This window comes from Rhinoderma darwinii, chromosome 2 (assembly GCF_050947455.1).
Source record: "Rhinoderma darwinii isolate aRhiDar2 chromosome 2, aRhiDar2.hap1, whole genome shotgun sequence".
Taxonomy (NCBI): Eukaryota; Metazoa; Chordata; class Amphibia; order Anura; family Rhinodermatidae; genus Rhinoderma; species Rhinoderma darwinii.
The window spans coordinates 285,488,982-285,507,557 of NC_134688.1; the positions used below are offsets into that span (position 1 = coordinate 285,488,982).

The 18,576-nt window shown below is 40.4% G+C and overlaps 1 protein-coding gene across 1 annotated transcript; it reads right to left on the reverse strand.

Annotated features, from left to right (window-relative positions):
- Positions 1-1,457: 1,457 nt before the first annotated feature.
- SNRNP40 (small nuclear ribonucleoprotein U5 subunit 40) lies at positions 1,458-18,513 on the reverse strand. Its single transcript, XM_075853379.1, has 10 exons — positions 18,282-18,513; positions 15,623-15,752; positions 14,821-14,914; positions 12,998-13,163; positions 6,372-6,494; positions 6,034-6,154; positions 4,192-4,274; positions 4,049-4,110; positions 3,835-3,938; positions 1,458-1,776 (listed from the first exon to the last, which is right to left on the reverse strand). The coding sequence occupies exons 1-10, from the start codon at positions 18,369-18,371 to the stop codon at positions 1,727-1,729; spliced, it is 1,023 nt and encodes a 340-aa protein (XP_075709494.1). The 5' UTR covers positions 18,372-18,513; the 3' UTR covers positions 1,458-1,726.
- Between the last annotated feature and the right edge of the window lie 63 nt (positions 18,514-18,576).

Consider the following 18,576-nt stretch of genomic DNA (forward strand, 5'->3'; position numbering starts at 1 on the left):
CAGGGCGGATATATCCGTCCTCCTGCGCAAACTAGCAGCTGCAGAGGACGGATATATCCGTCCTTCAGCGTTAACAGGTTAAGTAAACTTTCAAAATTTATCAACTTAGATTTCATTGCTATAAGGGTTATATTCAGTGTTCGGGTTCACACGGCTTATTTTCAGATGTTTTTCGGGCCATAAATGCTCAGAAAAACTGTTGAAAACACGGAAGCTGAACGCCTCCAAACATCCGCCTGTTGATTTCAAAAGGGAAAAACTGCGTTTCATTCCGAAGGGGCGCTTTTTATGCAGCCGTTTGAAAAAACGGCACGTAAAAAAAAACCCTGTAAAAATAAGTGCATGTCACTTCTTGAGCTGTTTTTCATTGGGTCAATAGAAAAACAACTCAAAAAAAAAACACCTCAAAAAATGTTTGTGGTTTAAAAAACGGCTGAAAATCAGAGGCTGTGCTCCCTTGAAAACAGCTCTGTATTTTACAGTCGTGTGAACATACCCTGGGAGGCACACAGGAGCTAACATCAGCCAAGTCCACAGTCCAGCTTACTGACTGATTCGGCTTACAGCAGAATTATACAACTTCCATATATAGTGGATACATAGATGGTGAAGCGCAAAAAACAAATAAGATGTAAAAAAAATATATATAAAACACATACATTTAATAATAATTAAAAAAAGGCTACAAGAGGTCTACATAGCCTTTAAGACAATGAAAAAAAGATTTTCCAATATTAGGAAAATGGTTTTAGTTTTTAAATAATGGGTGATAGGGGAAACCGGGATTATAGGGAATAGCAAAAACATTTTTTTTTCCCCTGTTCCATACAAGCAAAAAATCTCTGCTTAAAACTGCAGAGCCCAGAACGCCCTCCCGATAACTATATGGAAATGAATCAATAAATCCAGCCCAACAAAGCATGAAATAGTTTCAAGGCTGCTGGTCCTGCACACTACATGCAATATTTTTTCCACAGTAAAGAATGTTACAGCAGGCACTTTAAGCCATGGCCGAATTACATTTCTGAAGGGGAAGAACAGCATGACGACAATTCATGCACATAGACCCCATAGCCTCATTTGCTACTCCAAGATACGAAAACTAGCACAGATACTGTATATAACATTACACTGAGCAGAAATGTGCAATCCCTTTGTTAGACAGGTAAACCCATTGACTGAAATGTGCTTACTCAAGTGTCTATGTCCATTTATCGAAGCATCAAATTGTAGGATTTGTAAGCCCTGTGTTGCTTTTTACCTTGGATCCAACCAGGTATATTTTAATTTCTAAATACGAATAGTGGAAAGGTAATGTTGATTGGGTTTATATAGGAAACATGTGCAGAAGAGTTGGGAGTGTAGGTGCAAGTCCACCGTAAACTTTTGGGATGCAGATAATGAAACCAGATTAGTTGATGTCACGATAGGACCCAAAATCAAAGACAATTCACACGTTTGTAATAAAACAGTTTATAATACAAAATAAAAAGCACCTCAGATGAGGGACACATTGTATCAGTCAGCCATGGACATTTCCTATCGGTACAGAGCAAACTTGTATCTCTGAAGTGAGAACAGGCCAGAAATATTTCACAACATACACCACTCATTCTCATTGATCTTTGTACATGTGTGTAGTTAATACCAAGAACCTGGGGAGCAGTGAAAAAGTAGCCCCCCCAATCCACAGTAAAAGGATTAAGAACCCATGTCTTTGGCTCCTTCATTGTATTTCCCCCATGTAAAGTCTTTTATCACTGGAAGCTGAGAGAACTATGAAGAGTGAAAGAGAAAAAGAAAAAAATAACAGGGTTATTTTCTGACATATGATAGTGTTATGATGACCTACTAGTAAAGTAGTTGACTGGACCTACATGAGACTATTGACAAATATCGGATAAAGCTACTTACTACACCCTTTAGTTATAAATCTTTATTGACCTTTGTAAATATTAACCGCTTAAGGACGCAGCCCAGTTTTGGCCTTAAGGCTCAGAGCCCATTTTTCAAATCTGACATATTTCACTTTATGTGGTAATAACTTAAACCTATCCAAGCGATTAGGAGATTGTTTTCTCGTGAAACATTGGGCTTTATGTTAGTGGTAAAATTTGGTCGATATATTCAGTGTTTATTTGTAAAAAATTGCAAAATTTAGAGAAAATGTAGAAAAAAATAGTATTTTTCAGAATTCAAATGCATCTGCTTGTAAAACAGATGGCTATACCCCCCAAAATAGTTATTAGTTCACATTTCCCATATGTCTACTTTAGATTGGCATCATTTTTTGAACATATTTTTCTTGGACGTTACAAGGCTTAGAACATAAACCGCAATTTCTCATATTTTTAAGAAAATTTCAAAAGCCTTTTTTTTTTTAAGGTACGTGTTCAATTCTGAAGTGGCTTTGAGGGGCCTATGTATTAGAAACCCCCCATTTTAAGAACTAGACCCTTCAAAGTATTCAAAACAGCATTTAGAACGTTTATTTAACCCTTTAGGCATTTAACAGGAATTAAAGCAAAGTGGAGGTGAAATTTGCACATTTCATTTTTCTTGCTGAATTTCAATTTTATTAAATTTTTTTCTGTAACACAGAAACACTACTAAATATGTATTGTCCAGATTCTGCAGTTTTTAGAAATGTCCCACACGTGGCTCTAGTGTGCTCGTGGACTAAAACACAAGCCCTTAGAAGCAAAGAAGCACCTAGTGCATTTTGCGGCCTCTTTTTTATTAGAATATATTTTAGGCAGCATGCCAGGTTTGAAAAGGTGTTGAGGTGCCAAAACAGTAGGAATCCCCCAATAGTGACCCCATTTTGGAAACTACACCCCTCATGGAATTCATTTATGGTTGTTGTTACCATTTTGACTACAACAGTTTTTACACAGCACCTATTTGAATTGGGCTGTGAAATTAAAAAAATTACACTTTTTCCAATAAGTTGTCATTTTTCATCAAAATGTCTTATTTTCACAGGGAACAAAATACCCCATTTTGTTGCCCAATTTCTCTTGAGTGTAGCAAAACCCCATTTGTGGCGATAAACTGCTGTTTGGGCCCATGGGAGGTCTCAGAAGGAGTCGATGGTTTTCGAGTTTCAGCTACTCACTGACAGCAAGCAGTCAGGACCCACTAGGCTTCCGTAGATGGCATAGCTGGACGCCATTGTTAGGCATCCGGTTGCCATAGCCACCATCGCCGCCCGCTATCATGTAGCAGGCCGTCGATGGTGGTTTAACCACTAAGAAGCCGCGATCGCTATTGAACCCAGCTTTTAAGGCTTTAATCAGCGGGGACACATGGATCGGTCCCTGCTATAGGAGCTGCGGCAACCGCTGTACAAGACAGCAGCTGTGACAGCTCCTGTATGTGTCGGGAAGACGGCCAAAATGGCCATTACTGTGACGTACTATTAGGTCATGGAGCGCGAACGGGATGGTTTCCATTGACGGAATAGTACGTCACTGAGCGTTAAGGGGTTAAGAAACTTTATATATTCGTTTTAGCCATTTCCTTTAACCAAATTCACTTTTGTCATAAATAAAAAGTCTTTAATTTAAAAGAGCACTCGCTAATATATTATATATGTATATATAAGTATCCACGAAGCTCTAACAGTGTTTCTACTGCTGCAAACCGGCACAATCTAAAGCGAAACAAGAAAATCAGGAGTATAGACTCCTATTGACAGTAGTATATAACCTGCCCATGTTCAGAAGCTGCAAGGAAACCTTATTTTTAGCTGTGGATCAAGCTGCAAGCAAGTGATAAACCATAACAGCAGTTAATGTAAACTGGAATATAAATAGATCATTGGAAGCTCACCAATTGACTCTTCAGGGTGAAAGACTACTTCGTTGACAGACCCAGCATGACCAGGAAGTTTATACAAAATCCTGCGGGATGTAGTGTCCCAAACATAGACAAATCTGTTTGAGAAGAATATAAAAACGTGAAACTCTGGATTCTCCATTTAAAGATCAGCGAAAGCAGCAAGGGTACCCGCGGGGGAGAGATCACATAAGTGGATGACACTTACCGGTCTGCTGACCCTGCTGCTATTTTGCTGCCATCAGAAGACCATGAACTGCGCAGCAAATTCTGGAATATAGAAGAAGTTTGTTAATGATCACAACTTCCGTCTCATGCTGGAAAAGTGATAATGTGGTTAGAGTTCCTCACCTTTTCAAAGTTGTGCCCATTTCCTTGGAAGATCTTCACACATCTTTCTTTTGGGGCGAATGGGCGAACATCCCATACACGAACTATAACCAAAAAACATAAGCATTCATCTTTTTTATTTCTACATCTTGCAACATATCTTGCATGGCAGCTCATAAGAAGCACAATAAAGGCAGGCCTTAGATAGTGGGCTACAGGGAACAGAGTGGAGAATTAAATAATGTCTACCGCTCAGCAGAGTTGTAAAAAAAAGCTATGGACATGAATTGGATGTGTGATGGCATTTGCATTTTTGGCAGTTAAAGGGACAGTGTCAAGATTTCTTTTTTTTAATTAATGTGTTTTTATTTAATAAAATATTATATAGACTTTATTTTTTCACACACAATGTTTTTTTTTATTAACACTTTCTTACTTTACTGGGGACTGCGATGTTTTATTTCATCTGTGTAAGTGTCTCTTAACGACACATACACAGATGGAATATGGCAGCACAATGCATAGGACACAATGAACGGCTCCCGTCCATTGCATCTGCCATCTGGCTCTGTACTGCGCAAGCGCAGTTCAGAGCAACCCAGCAGAGAAGCTGGTTTGTAGGGAGATAGCAGGTGCAATTATGAAGACCAGCCACACTGCAGGTAAGGTGTGTGCGTCTCTGTCTGTCCCTCTCTCTCACAGCCCCCCCTGTGTGCGCGGGCGCAGCAGAGATGCGTGTGTGTGTGTGTGTGTGTGTGTGTGTGTGTGTGCGCAGCAGAACTGCGTGCGCGCATGTGTAGCAGAGCTGTGTGTGTAGTGTGCGCAGCAGAGCGGTGTCCTATTTTTGTGCAGCGGAGAATGCACGGGCGCCGCTGATCCTTCATAGCCACTTATCAGCTGTTTTGAAGAATTAGCGGCGAGCACCCCCCCCACCACACACACACACAAATCCCCCCAAACATGCATCTGCGCCACACACAACCCCCCCACTGTTCTTTTTTACGCAACCCGGTTTTTTAAAAACGCTTGCGTAAAAAACTAACGGCTTGCTTTCCCATTGATGTAAATCAATGGCAGGTTTGGCAGGTTTTACGGACAAAAGTTATTGACTCGACATTTCTTTATTTACACAAAGCATATTTTTAAAACGCGTGTAAAAAGAGCGCGTTGTATGTACTAACAGCGTACTTTACCAATTATGTAAATGAAAAGCGTAATCAAGCGCTTTTTATGCGGTTTTTGGCATGTAAAATGCGCAAAAAAACGTGTCAAATACACGCCGTGTAAACCTGTCAAATGAAAAGTCATTCTCTTCACTTTCATCATTCTTAGGGTATGTGCACACACAAAATCAAAAACGTCTGAAAATACGGAGCGGTTTTCAAGGGAAAACTGCTCCTGATTTTCAGACTTTTTTTTTTAGCAACTCCACTTTGGAACAGAACGCCATATTTCCCATTGAAATCAATTGGTAGACGTTTGGAAGCGTGCTGCTTCCGATTTTTACAGACCGAAAAACGGCCGAAATTAAGCTGTGTGGACATACCCTTAGGGTATGTGCACACGTAGTGTTTTCAGCCAAAAAAAAAGAAGTGCATGTCACTTCTTGGGACATTTTTGGAGCAGTTTTTCATTGACTCATAAAATGTCGCTGGCTTCAAGATACACTTTAGGTAACATCTTAGGAGGTGCTTTAACCTCTAATCCATAGAACAACTACTCTTATTGTCTTCGATAGTTTTAGATTATAAAATCCCCAAAAAACAGCTGTATATGTTTGCAGTTATCCTGGTCACAAGACCATTCACGCAAAGCTGCTCAACTATTTCTACATGTTTCCAGATACACTTTTTGTTGCAATACCTGTGTTATCCATGGCATTTGAGAGCAAGTAAGAACCTTCAGAACTAAGGCTCAAGCCCGTCACGGAGTCCCCATGTCCTCGCATTGTGTACATCAACTTATTCTGCCTCAAATCCCAAACCTGATGGGGGGAAAAAAAAAAAAAAAAAAATCTAAAAAAGGAGATCATAGCAAATAAAAAGGTTTGATAGAGAACCATACACCAAGTATTTTTAAGAATAATGTCTGGTTAATCAAATAAAAGCATTATACAGTTGGACTACAGGAAACATTGAGAGAGTAAAACATTAAAATTAAAAGGAAAAATAAAATAAATAAAAAAAGTAACCAGAACTTACCTTTATGTCATTATCAATCCCCCCTGAGATGATCTGGTCACTGGTGTCATTAAATGTGACAGACAAAACCTGATACGTATTTTGGAAGGTCTGTACTGCAGCCTTTTTCCTAAAGTCCCAGAGCTAAAGCAAAAAAAAAATATAGTTAATGGCAGTAGTCATTTTAAAAGGCAAAACTTAAAAAAAAAAAAAAAAAACACGACAGAAGACAACTTTTTTTTACCACTGTTTCACAGATTTACAGCAAGTTCTCAAGAAGACAAAGCCTCATTTATCAAATCTCAAAAATAAAAGGGTTGTTGTTCCCGATAGCAACCAGAGCTCGGATTTAATTTTTAAAGAGCAATTTATGCAATGAAAGCAGGCTGACATCGGCAACAAGGGTAGTTTAAGGCCGAGTTCACACGTTGTAGATTTTCAAAGCGGATTTTACCCTTTGAAAGGGCAAAATCTGCAAGGTGCTAACTCCTTACTGTTAGACCATTTTAATAAGTGAGGCCCTTCGTTTTTAGCTTACCACACATTGATAACATTGTTCTTTAGGATCTATGCTTTAAGTTACTCAGGTAAAACTTACAGCAGAAAGAGTTGCCTATAGCAATTTTTTAGGTTGACTGGAACCCTGCTTCCCGAGATTTGTCATGCCATGCTTTAAAAGGGGATACGTCCCAAAGACAACACCTTTTTGAAAAGAAATCGGACCAGCTATCAACTAATCCCCTGGCCGCTGCAGGGGAAATGTAGTATTACCTGGCATGTAATACATGGATGGGCCAGGTCTATCAAAATGGGAACAGTTCACCGGTCTGGCCTATAGAAGGGAATCCTGAGCAGAGGACCCACTCACCCCTACGACATCTATATGTCCAGGCATTGTCTTTTATGAGACAACACCGGTAAAAAAAGTACTCTAAGCAAAGATGTTTTGGGCCCATTCGCTTGTAATAGAAGTGGCAGTTTACATGTGGTAAATTATACTGTGGTTAGAAAACTCACCTATGGCTTTATCTTGCAGTTTGAGCCACCGTTCCAGGCCTGCGTTCAGTCACATGACCCCTGTTCTGACTAACTGAACCTTACAGCGGCTGCTGTGTGAACAGGAAGTCAGTCTCTGTATTCATTCCTATGAGAGCCCCAATGTAAGTCTCATAGGAATGTATGGAGAGAGACTAAATTACAGTTCATATAGAAAAGGCTTTAAAGGGAACCGGTCATGTTAAAAATGCTATCTGATCTGCAGGCGGAGCGAAGTAGATTTATATATAGTTTTTTTGGGGGGAATTCAGTAGAACTCGTAATTTATTCATTTAAAACCCTGCCAACACTGGGCTTAGAACTCCCTCCAGTGGGCGGTTCTAATGAGTGATTGACAGCCTTCCTTGTTCATACAGAAATAGCTCAATCACTTCTAAGCCCAGTGTTAGCAGGGTTTTAAATTATTAAATTACAAGTTATACTAAACCTTTTCATACAAAACTAAATATCAGTTTGCTTAACTTCTGCTCTAACACATGCTGCCTGCAAATTAAACAGCACGTAACGTGACAAGTTCCCTTTAAAACTAAGTCAGAGAGGCTGAAAACTTCAAGATAAGGCAATAGGTGGGTTTACTAACCACAGTATCGTTTATGCCACCTCAATTACAAACAGGTAAAGTTCTTTAACCCATTCCCTTTTTAGCCACTTTTGACCTTCCTGACAGAGCCTCATTTTTCAAATCTGACATGTTTCACTTTATGTGGTAATAACTCCGGAATGCTTTCACCTATCCAAGCGATTCTGAGATTGTTTTCTCGTGACACATTGCACTTTAAGTTACTAGCAAAATTTGCTCGATATGTTCAGTATTTAATTGTGAAAAACACCAAAAATTAGCGAAAAATTGCAAAAATTTGCATTTTTCTCAATTTAAATGTATCTGCTTGTAAGACAGGCAGTTATAACAGACAAAATTGTTCCTAATTAACATCCCCCATATGTCTACTTTAGATTGGCATCGTTTTTTGAACATCCTTTTATTTTTCTATGACATCACAAGGCTTAGAACTTTAGCAGCAATTTCTCACATTTTCAAGAAAATTTCAAAAGGCTATTTTTACAGGGGCCAGTTCAGTTGTGAAGTGGTTTTGAGGTCCTTCTATATTAGAAACCCCCAAAAAGTCACCCCATTTTAAAAACTTCACCCCTCAAAGAAAATGTCTTAACCCTTCACACATTTCACAGCAATTAAAGCAAAGTAGAGGTGAAATTTACAAATTTCATATTTTTTTGCAAAAATAAATTTTTAATACAATTTTTTTTATAACACAGAAGGTTTTACCAGAGAAATGCAACTCAATATTTATTGCCCAGTTTCTGCAGTTTTAGGAAATATCCCACATGCGGCCGTAGCGTGCTACTGGACTGAAGCATCGGCCTCAGAAGCAAAGGAGCACCTAGAGGATTTTGGGGCTTTATTTTTGTTAGAATATATTTTAGGAACCATGTCAGGTTTGAAGGGCTCTTGCACAGGTTTTTTACAGAAATTATTGGAAGTAGGCCGTGAAAATTAAAATCAACATTTCTTCAAATAAAATGTAGGTTTAGCGATTTTGTTTCTTATATCCACAAGGACTAAAGGAGAAAAAGCACCGCAAAATTTGTAAAGCAATTTCTCCCGAGTAAATCAATACCCAACATGTGGTAATAAACGGCTGTTTGGACACACGGCAGGGCTTAGAAGGGATGGAGTGCCATTTGGCTTTTGGAGTCCACATTTAGCAGGAATGGTTTGCGGAGGCCATGTCACATTTACAAAGCCCCTGAGGGGACAAAACAGTGGAAACCCCCCACAAGTGACCCCATTTTGGAGAATACACCCATTGAGGAAATTATCTAGGGGTATAGTGAGCGATTTGACCCCACAGTTTTTTTGCAGAAATTATTGGAATTAGGCCCTGAAAATAATAATCTACATTTTTTCCAAAAAAATCTAGGTTTAGCTAATTTTTTCTCATTTCCAGAAGGACTGAAGGAGAAAAAGCACCACAAAATTTGTAAAGCAATTTCTCCCAAGTAAAACAATACCCCACATGTGGTAATAAACGGTTGTTTGGAGACACGGCAGGGCTTAGAAGGGAAAGAGCACTATTTGGCTTTTTGAGATCACATTTAGCAGGAATGGTTTGCGGAGGCCAAGTCACATTTGCAAAAGCCCCTGAGGGGACAAAACAATGAAAACGCCCAAAAAGGGACTCCATTTAGGAAACTACACCTCTTGAGGAATTCATCTAGGGGTGTAGTGAGCATTTTGACCACACAGATGTTTCATAGAATTTATTAGAATTAGGCAGTGAAAATAAAAACAGTCCTTTTTCTTCAATAAGACATAGATTTAGCGCAAATTTTTTCATTTTCTCAACAAATAAAGGAAAAAAAGAACCCAACATTTGTAAAGCAATTTCTCCCGAGTACGGCAATACCCCATATGTGGTCATAAACTGCTGTTTGGGCAAACGGCAGGGCTCAGAAGGGAAGGACCGCCATTTGGAGTGCAGATGTTGCTGGATTGGTTTCTGGGCGCCTGTGGGCCCAAAACAGTGGAAACCCCCCAGAAGTGACCCCATTTTGGAAACTACACCCCTCAATGCATTTACCAAGGGGTGTAGCAAGCATTTTAACCCTGCAGGTGTTTTGTAGAAATTAGTGTTCACTCGATGTTGCAGAGTGAAAATGGGATTTTTTTCCATAGATATGCCAATATGTGGTGCCCGGCTTGTGCCACCATAACAAGACAGCTCTCTAATTATTATGCGGTGTTTCCCGGTTTTAGAAACTCCCTACATGTGGCCCTAATCTTTTGCCTGGACATATGACAGGGCTCAGGAGTGAAGAGTACCATGCGGAGTGGAGGCCTAATTTGGCGATTTACAAAGTATTGGTTCACAACTGCAGAGGCTCAGATGTGAAATAATAAAAAGAAACCCCTGAGAAGTGACCCCATTATGGAAACTGCACCCCTCAAGGCATTTATTAAGGGGTGTAGTGAGCATTTTCACCACACAGGTCTTTTCCATAAATGAATGCGCTGCGGATGGTGCAAATTAAAAATTTATATTTTTCCCTAGATATGCCATTCAGTGGCAAATATGTCATGCCAAGCTTATGACGCTGGAGACACACACCCCAAAAATTGTTAAAAGGGTTCTCCCGGGTATGACTATGCCATATATGTTGAAGGAAACTGCTGTTTGGGCACGCTGTAGGGTTCAGAGCGGAGGGAGCACCATTTGGCTTTTGGAGAGCGGATTTTGCTTGGTACTATATTTGTTTGAGTATTGCTGGTGTTTCCATTTATAATGTGGGGGTACATGTAAGCGGGGCGGAGTATATAAGGGGCATAGTCAGGTGGTATAAAAAAATAAAAAATAATCCATAGATGTGTGTTACGCTGTGAAGCAATCCTTTCTGCACAGGCCGGTGTCGCACTGATAAATGGTGTCATTTCTTATCCCCCCTTTTGGTCCACACTCCGCACCTTTTGTAGTTTGGGGAATTTTGCTGGGAAAGTGTTGTCCTGGTATAATACGGGCACCCTCGCTTCCACCAGATATGTTTCGGCCCTCCCCTTCCTGGTTCCCTAATTTTAGGTCCTTGATAAATCGCCTCTTGAAACAGAAGAAATGTTCCCCTCGGGCACAACTGCATATTTTTTTATTTCCTGACTTATTGGAGCCATAACTAATTTTATTTTTCATAGACGTAGCGGTATGAGGGCTGGTTTGTTGCGGGACGAGCTGTAGTTGTTATTATTGGTACCATTTTGGGGTACATGCGACTTTATGATCACCTTTTATCCTATTTTTTGGGATGCCAGGTAAACAAAAAAACGCAATTCTGGCACAGCTTTTTTAGTTTTTTTTTTATACAGCGTTCACCATGCGTTATAAACTACATGTTAACTTTATTCTGCGGGTCAGTACGATTCCGGCGATACCTAATTTATAGGACTTTATGTTTTACAACTTTTTGCACAATAAAATTACTTTTGTAAAAAGAATGTATTTTTTCTGTCGCCAAGTTGTGAGAACCATAACTTTTTAATTTTTTTGTCGACGGAGGTGTATGAGGGCTTGTTTTTTGCGGGACAAGCTATAGTTTTTATAGGTACCATTTTTGGATACGTGCGACTTTTTGATCACTTTTTATTCTAATATTTGTAGGGCAAAGTGACCAAAAAACAGAAACTCTGGTAGTTTTTTTTTTTTACGCTGTTCACCGCTTGCAATAAATAATATAATATTTTGATACCTCCGGTCGTTACGGTCGTGGCGATACCAAATACATATGGTTTATTATTATTTTTCAATAATAAAGGACTTGATAAGAGTAAAAGGGGGATTGTGTTTTATTTGATTACTTGAAACTTTTATTGTTTTCAAATTTTATTTTTTGCACTTTTTTTTACACTTTTCTTCAAGTCCCACTAGGGGACTTGAAGGTCCAACGGTCAGATTTTTTTTTTTCTAATACATTGCACTACCTATGTAGTGCAATGTATTAGATCTGTCAGTCATTCACTGACAGCAAGCCGATTAGGCTTCGCCTCCCGGCGGGGCCTAAATCGGCTTCCGTAATGGCAGAGCAGGAGACCATTGTGTCTCCTGTTGCCATAACAGCAGTCGCCAGTCCTGATTGCCTGTCAGGGCTGGCGATCTGCTAGTAGCCGCTACGATGCAGCAATCGCTTTCGATTGCTGCATCGAAGGGGTTAATGGCAGGGATCGGAGCTAGCTCCGGTTCCTGCCGTTACAGGTGGATGTCAGCTGTACAGTACAGCTGACTTCCACCGCTGATGACGCCGGATCAGCTCCTGACCCAGCGCCATCTTGCCGGCAGCTACGGAAGCCGATCAGACTCCGCCGCCGGGCGGATCTTGACCGGCTTCGGTGCTAAGCAGACCGGGAGGCCAGTATTAGGCAATTTCATTGCTGGGCCTCCGATGAGCTGCAAACACCTTAAGTGCAGCGATCGCGTTTGAGCGCTGCACTTAAGGGGTTAATGGCGGGGATCGAAGCTCATTTCGGTCCCCGTCGTTACAGTCGGATGTCAGCTGTAAGATACAGCTGAGATCCGTCGATGATGGCACCGACTCAGCTTCTGAGCCGGTGCCAAACATTTGCCGTAAATGTACGCCATTTTGCGGGAAGTCAATGCTTTCCATGACGTACATTTACGGCAAATGTCGGGAAGGGGTTAAAAGGGGTTGTACAGGTTTAACAAAAACAAACATTTTCATATACCCGATTAGGGAATTCTTCATAATAGAGGGAGGATCCTCTGTGCAGGATCCTAATCCGTTGATCATAGTGTAGAGCGGTTACAAAGAGTGTCTCTTGCTCTAGAGGACCTGCCCTGTATTACACAGACAATCCATTGATTTAAATGGGTACCGTGCAATACTTAATTTTTCCTGTGGTGGCACTGCAGGGAAACTTAACACTTACTGTTAGCTTTTCCCGACCGATAACATCTGAACGCTGGGGGTCCCAGCAGGGGGACACTTTGGAACCTACTTTTTGTCAAGGAACTCTTTTAACAAGAAGGGATTGTCCAAATTAATAAGAAAATATAAACCAGTATACCAACCTTCACAGTACCATCGTCACTGCCTGTACAGATTAGCTGGGGACCTCGTCTGGCAGGGTAACAGGAATTCACGAATGACGTGTGCCCCTTCAGACGCTTCACTCTCTCTCCTGTTTCACAGTCCCAAATTGCAACTGTTTTATCAGTTGAAGCAGAAAACAGCAAGCTGGGAGAACAAAAAACAAAAAAAAACAGGAATAAGCATGCATGTTCTAATCTGCATGCAATTCCTAGAAGAGCCAGAAAAAAAAACATGCTACATTTCTATGCCAAAGTAACTCCTTTGAGAAAATAAAAAAGGAAGTTAGTGGTAGTAAGGAGACTGTTAAAAAGGTTCTTCAGGACTTTACCATGGATGGCAGATACTTTGGACAGGCTATCAATGTGTAAACGGTGGGGGTCCAAACTCTGGAACACTTTCCAATAAGTACAATGAAAGGTCCCCTGTACGAACGGGCCGCTAAGACTGGTACTGCAGCTGTTTTTTTTTATTTGTCTTTTATTGCTTTTTTTTGGAACGTAAAGCAGTATTAAAAACTTTTCACACAATCAAATACTAAAAACAGAATTTCGATGTAGTATAGAAATTTTCATCACATGATTACAAAAATAACTTCCCTCCTCCCTCCCTTGTTCTCGTGGATACTCTACATAACACTTATGAACTACATTTTCATACAACATATGCCGCTGTCGCAATAGACGGCGGCATCTAAGGGGTTAATCGGTGGGGATCTTAGCTAGCCATTACAGCAGTGTGTCTGCTGTAATATGCAGCGGACACCCATCACCATTACTATCATGTACAGTTACGTTGCACTTGGTGGCAGCGCCGTAACATGTTGCCAAGGGGTTAAAAACCAGCGTCTCTTTACATTTCCTAAGGAGTCCAATACGTCAGTTGTTTAATACTAGGAGGTGTACCTGAAAGAAGTCATTAAATTATTTCTCTTGTTGGTTGAAAAAATGTACCAATAAAGATTTTCCATTTCTTGACATAGCTAGTTGCCGGTTTCTTTTGTTCTCTTTCCCACTTATCCATATTCAGAAAATATTTTGTTTGTTGAATTACCTCCGATACAAGGGGTACCGTAGTTTGAAGCCATTCAGAAGACTCCTTTTGTCTATTAATAAACCTGGATAATTTGTGGTACTGATACAACCTCTAATACAGAATGAAATAACATTTGAGGCTCAAAGGGTAACTCAAGTTGCCATGTACAATTTACAAGGTTCAAGATCTTAGACCAGTAAGTTTGTGTTACGAAGCATGACCAGATAATAGGGGTCAAATTCGTTATGGAGAGTAACCTGCCTGGTGAATTTGGGTGTGGGGCAAAATGAAGCCAAAAGTGACACAATAAATTTAACCTAAATTCATTAATAAACTCCTTCCTCACTATCACCCACCATCTAAGATTTGATGTGGTATATCTGGATCTTGAAATACATTTTATATATTTGTACTTTCATTACAGATCAGCTTATCTCCGATTTTAATATATACTAAAGATAATGGGAACTTAATTGGTGGGATTTTCCACCACCATCAAGTCCATTATTTGTCATATTCTAGTGAGAAATCTAGCAACTTCGACTTTAAGAAACTTTTCAATTGACAGTACGGTAAATAGTGATGGGTTTGAAAATGGAATTTATCACACAATTCCTGAATAGTTAACAGTCTGTGATCTTGGTGGTAAAAAGACATGTTTCCCTATATATATATATATATATATATATATTACTCTTTCACATCAAAGTTTAAATAATCCTAAATTTCAGTTTTCTTCCACGTGTCAGAGAATGACTTGTTAACCAACCTGCCGTCTGTATTATAATGTAATTCCATCACGGCTCCGCTGTGACCCTTTAAAGTTGCATAGTTATCACAGTCTCCATAAACATTCCACAGAACTGCAAAACAAAGACGACTGAATATTCAGATACAATGAAGGATTACTGCAGGCAGCACAGTCACTCACTGAATCCCAACTCTACTTCAACATACACAACTGCGTCAGAGCTCTGTCCCGGCAGAGCTTTCCATCAGGGGAACCATTGAACGGAATCCATAGGTTTCCATTTGCATCACCATTGATTTCAATGCTGACTGATCCGGCACAAATTGCGTTTTAACCTTTAAGTTGAAAAAAACCAAAACACCATAACATCCACCCACATGGGTATAACAACTGGGGTAGTAGGCATAGCAGATGCTGTGGCACCGAGCAGCCAAGAGGGTCACACTTAACTTACAGATCCCTGTGGATGGTTGGAAGGGAGAAGAGAAAATTGAAGGCACATAAGAGTTTCCCCAAAGGCAAGTAAGTTTACTCATCACCAAGGGACTGCCGATTGTAAAACAAACTGTATGTAGTAGTTAACAAGACACATTTATATGTGACACAAAAAAACAACCACAGGTTTCAGGGGTAAAGTGCAGCTCTTGCCAAACATGAAAACTTGACCAAACATACAGGATAGGCCATGAATTTTAAAATCCCGGATAACCCCTTTAAAGCCTCAACACCATATACATTCACTTTGTAAAACCAGCTCCAGAAAATATATAATAAAAAAAATATTCTGTCTTATATCACATTAGCAGCTGAAAATACTTACGTATTAGCCTGTCAAATCCTGCAGATGCCAAAGTCAGTCCATTGGGATGAAATTTGCAGCAGTAAACCTCTCCTTCGTGTCCAGATAACAGCATAATAGGAGCTTGAAGACTGGATGATCTTGGGGGACCCTACAAACACAGCAAGCAATAAACTAGATTGCTCAGCAGTCGATGGACTGGACACTTTGCAATGACTAAATACACCAATGCACAGCAAGGAACACGCCTAACAAGTCTAGCTCTTCACGTCAAATATGACAAATCTGCCAGAGTCTCGGACAGTAGTGTGAACAGAGCTACTTCATTCTTAGAAGCTGTGGTACTCCGTAATAGGAATAAGTATTGTGACCACCTACCATCCATCCATCACGGCAATAAAGGAAGAGTTAAGAAAGAGGTTATCAGATTTTATGTAAATAAAGTTCGGCAGCTTTCTAATATACTTTGCGTTTCAATTCGTCACTGTTTTCAATATCTCTGCTTTCAGTCACTTGTTTACGTCAAAGGCTCTCACATGAGAAGCTGGTAAGGCTTTGTTCACATCTGCGTTGTGCCTTCCGTTCTAGCGGATTCTTCAGAGGACCACAACAATAAAGTCAACGTTTCAGTCCAAAAAAAAAACATTGATTTCAATGGGTTTTGCTTTTGCATCAGTTGTGCTCAGTTAGGCATCCTTTTTTTGACTGAAACAATAGCGTAGTCTGGTGCGCTATTGTTTCTGTCAAAAATGACGGAAACCTGACAGAAAAAAAACCTGTTTTTTTTTAGAATCGAAGTCAATGGATGATTGATACAAACTGATATATGCCCTCCATTTGTATCAGTTATGCATTACGTTTAATGGATACTTTTTTTTTTCTGGAAATGCGCAGACTGAGGCTAGGTTCACACCTGCATTGAAACATTCTGTTCTGCAACGTCAGAGGAACAGAACAAGGGAATAACAGTGTCAACGGTTCCATTGCGGAGGGAACCCATTGACTTTAATAGGTTCCGTCGGCTTTCCGTTGTGGGTGTCCGTGATTTTACCGGTCACAATATTGTTGCCGGATCTGCGACGGAGGCCCCTAACGGAGAGCCTAAAAATGAAAGCAAGAAAGATGCAAAGATAAAAACGGAGTACAACTGATGATGAATGATGGAAAGGGAAAGAAGAGAGTCCGTTTTTTTTTTACAAATTCGCTAAACTGACCTGTCAAAAAAAACATACTTAACCTTCTGATGCAGTAGGTCAGGCATCCGTTAGTCTTTTTTTTTTTTTTCAATGGACCCGCTAAAACGGATGCCACAGCGCAGATGTGAATGAAGCCTAAATGGGCTAATCCAGTGAATACATTGAGTAAACATTAATACATTGTAGCAATTTCCCAGGATAGGAGAGTGTGTTGTGCATATACAGAGCTCTCAGAAGATGGTATAAACCGGACACTTTGCTTCTCTGCAGGACTACGTCGTAATAGATGTTCAGCCGCAATGTAAACAAAGTATGTATTCATCCACTCAACAAAGATGTTGAAACGGTGAGGAAATGAAACACAAAAGTTGGAGAACTTTTCATTATACAATTATTTTGCGGCCAGGACAATTTCAACACTTGACATGCACAAATAAAACGGGATAAAACTAAATAATCATATACCTCCATACCCAAATATTTTCTGAAATTAGACTCCTGGCACATTGGGAAAATGCCACCCAGCAATTTACACTTCTTGGTACCTTCATGCAATTTTGCATCAAAGCGCAAAAGTTCGTAAAAAATGCATAACAAATTCATGTGTGCGGCTAAAAGTTTGGAAGGCTGGACAAGGAGAGAGAACACCAGGCTGTGTTCTTTCTGGGTGCCCCCCCCCCCTCAAACACACACAGTACCAAGATGTAAACCTTTTCATCCTGCTACCTGACTTCAAGCGAGTGCTGTGCCCCGAAGTTACACCTAGAGCCTTCATCTGGTATCATTCGAATACTTCGATTCTGGGCTACGATGCAAAGATCTAGGTTCTAGTGCTTATATTCGAGTCGCGGTATGTGTTTAAATTCACGTCCTTGGCAGTAAAAGGGTTAAGCTTTATTTTTTTTTTAAAAAGCAACCTGTGAATACAGAGATCACTGCAATGGAGTGATATAAGGCCATGTTCAGATGTCAGATATACTTAGCACTTCGTGTGGGGTATTTACGAGCAACGCGTTTTACCACCTCAACAAGAGGCGCATGCTACTAAACAACGGTAGGTTGTCTGCGCCTCTTAGATGGGTATTCCCATCTTAGATGTTTCTCCATTTGTCCTCCTCATGGATGCGGTGTCCAGCGGTTTCATCACCAGGTGGGACAGGGTCCCCTGTTCTGGAGATAGAGGTAGGACCCTGGGGATATGCCAGAAATGTCGAAGATGGGAATACAGTGGGTAATATATAGATCACTTTCAAATAATGGCATTTTTTAACGCAATAACACACAGCTGACACGTATTTGTAAGTCTCTCCAAATGAGTTATAGGGTATTTGGAGAGCTTTGACCCCAAAACACCCATGAAATGGTTAAATATTTTCACGTGTGGGAATAGGAAATTGTTTCCACGTCATTGGGAAGGGATTCAGGTCAGAGAAGTAACGAGAACAGACAGGCAGGCGTGTCCACACACTGCTCGCATCACTCACCGCAGCCGCCACCACCACCACCTCATTTCGCGGCTTTTTCGCCGGCACAGGGACCAGCTCCAGTCCTTTCCGCTTATTCTGTTCGATCATGTCGCTCGTTTTTTTCCCCCAAAACTATCAAGTAAACAAATGAATAAACCTCCAGACTCCTAACATGCAACTGGGCCGCACCGTTCCGGCCCTGAAAAATGACGTAAATCACACGCGCCTAGCAAATCACTAGGACAGTACAGTGATAGGTTACTGCTAGTCACGTGGCAAAGGGGAAGCGGCATGTAGAAACCGATGACTGGCG

Coding starts and splice junctions, on each gene's coding strand:
- SNRNP40 (XM_075853379.1), bottom strand. CDS start 18,371: ATGATCGAACAGAATAAGCGGAAAGGACTGGAGCTGGTCCCTGTGCCG. Junction 14,915..15,622: donor AGGATTTGACAGGCTAATAC/GTAAGTATTTTC, acceptor TTTGTTTTGCAG/TTCTGTGGAATGTTTATGGA. Junction 3,939..4,048: donor GCAGCAGGGTCAGCAGACCG/GTAAGTGTCATC, acceptor CTTCTCAAACAG/ATTTGTCTATGTTTGGGACA.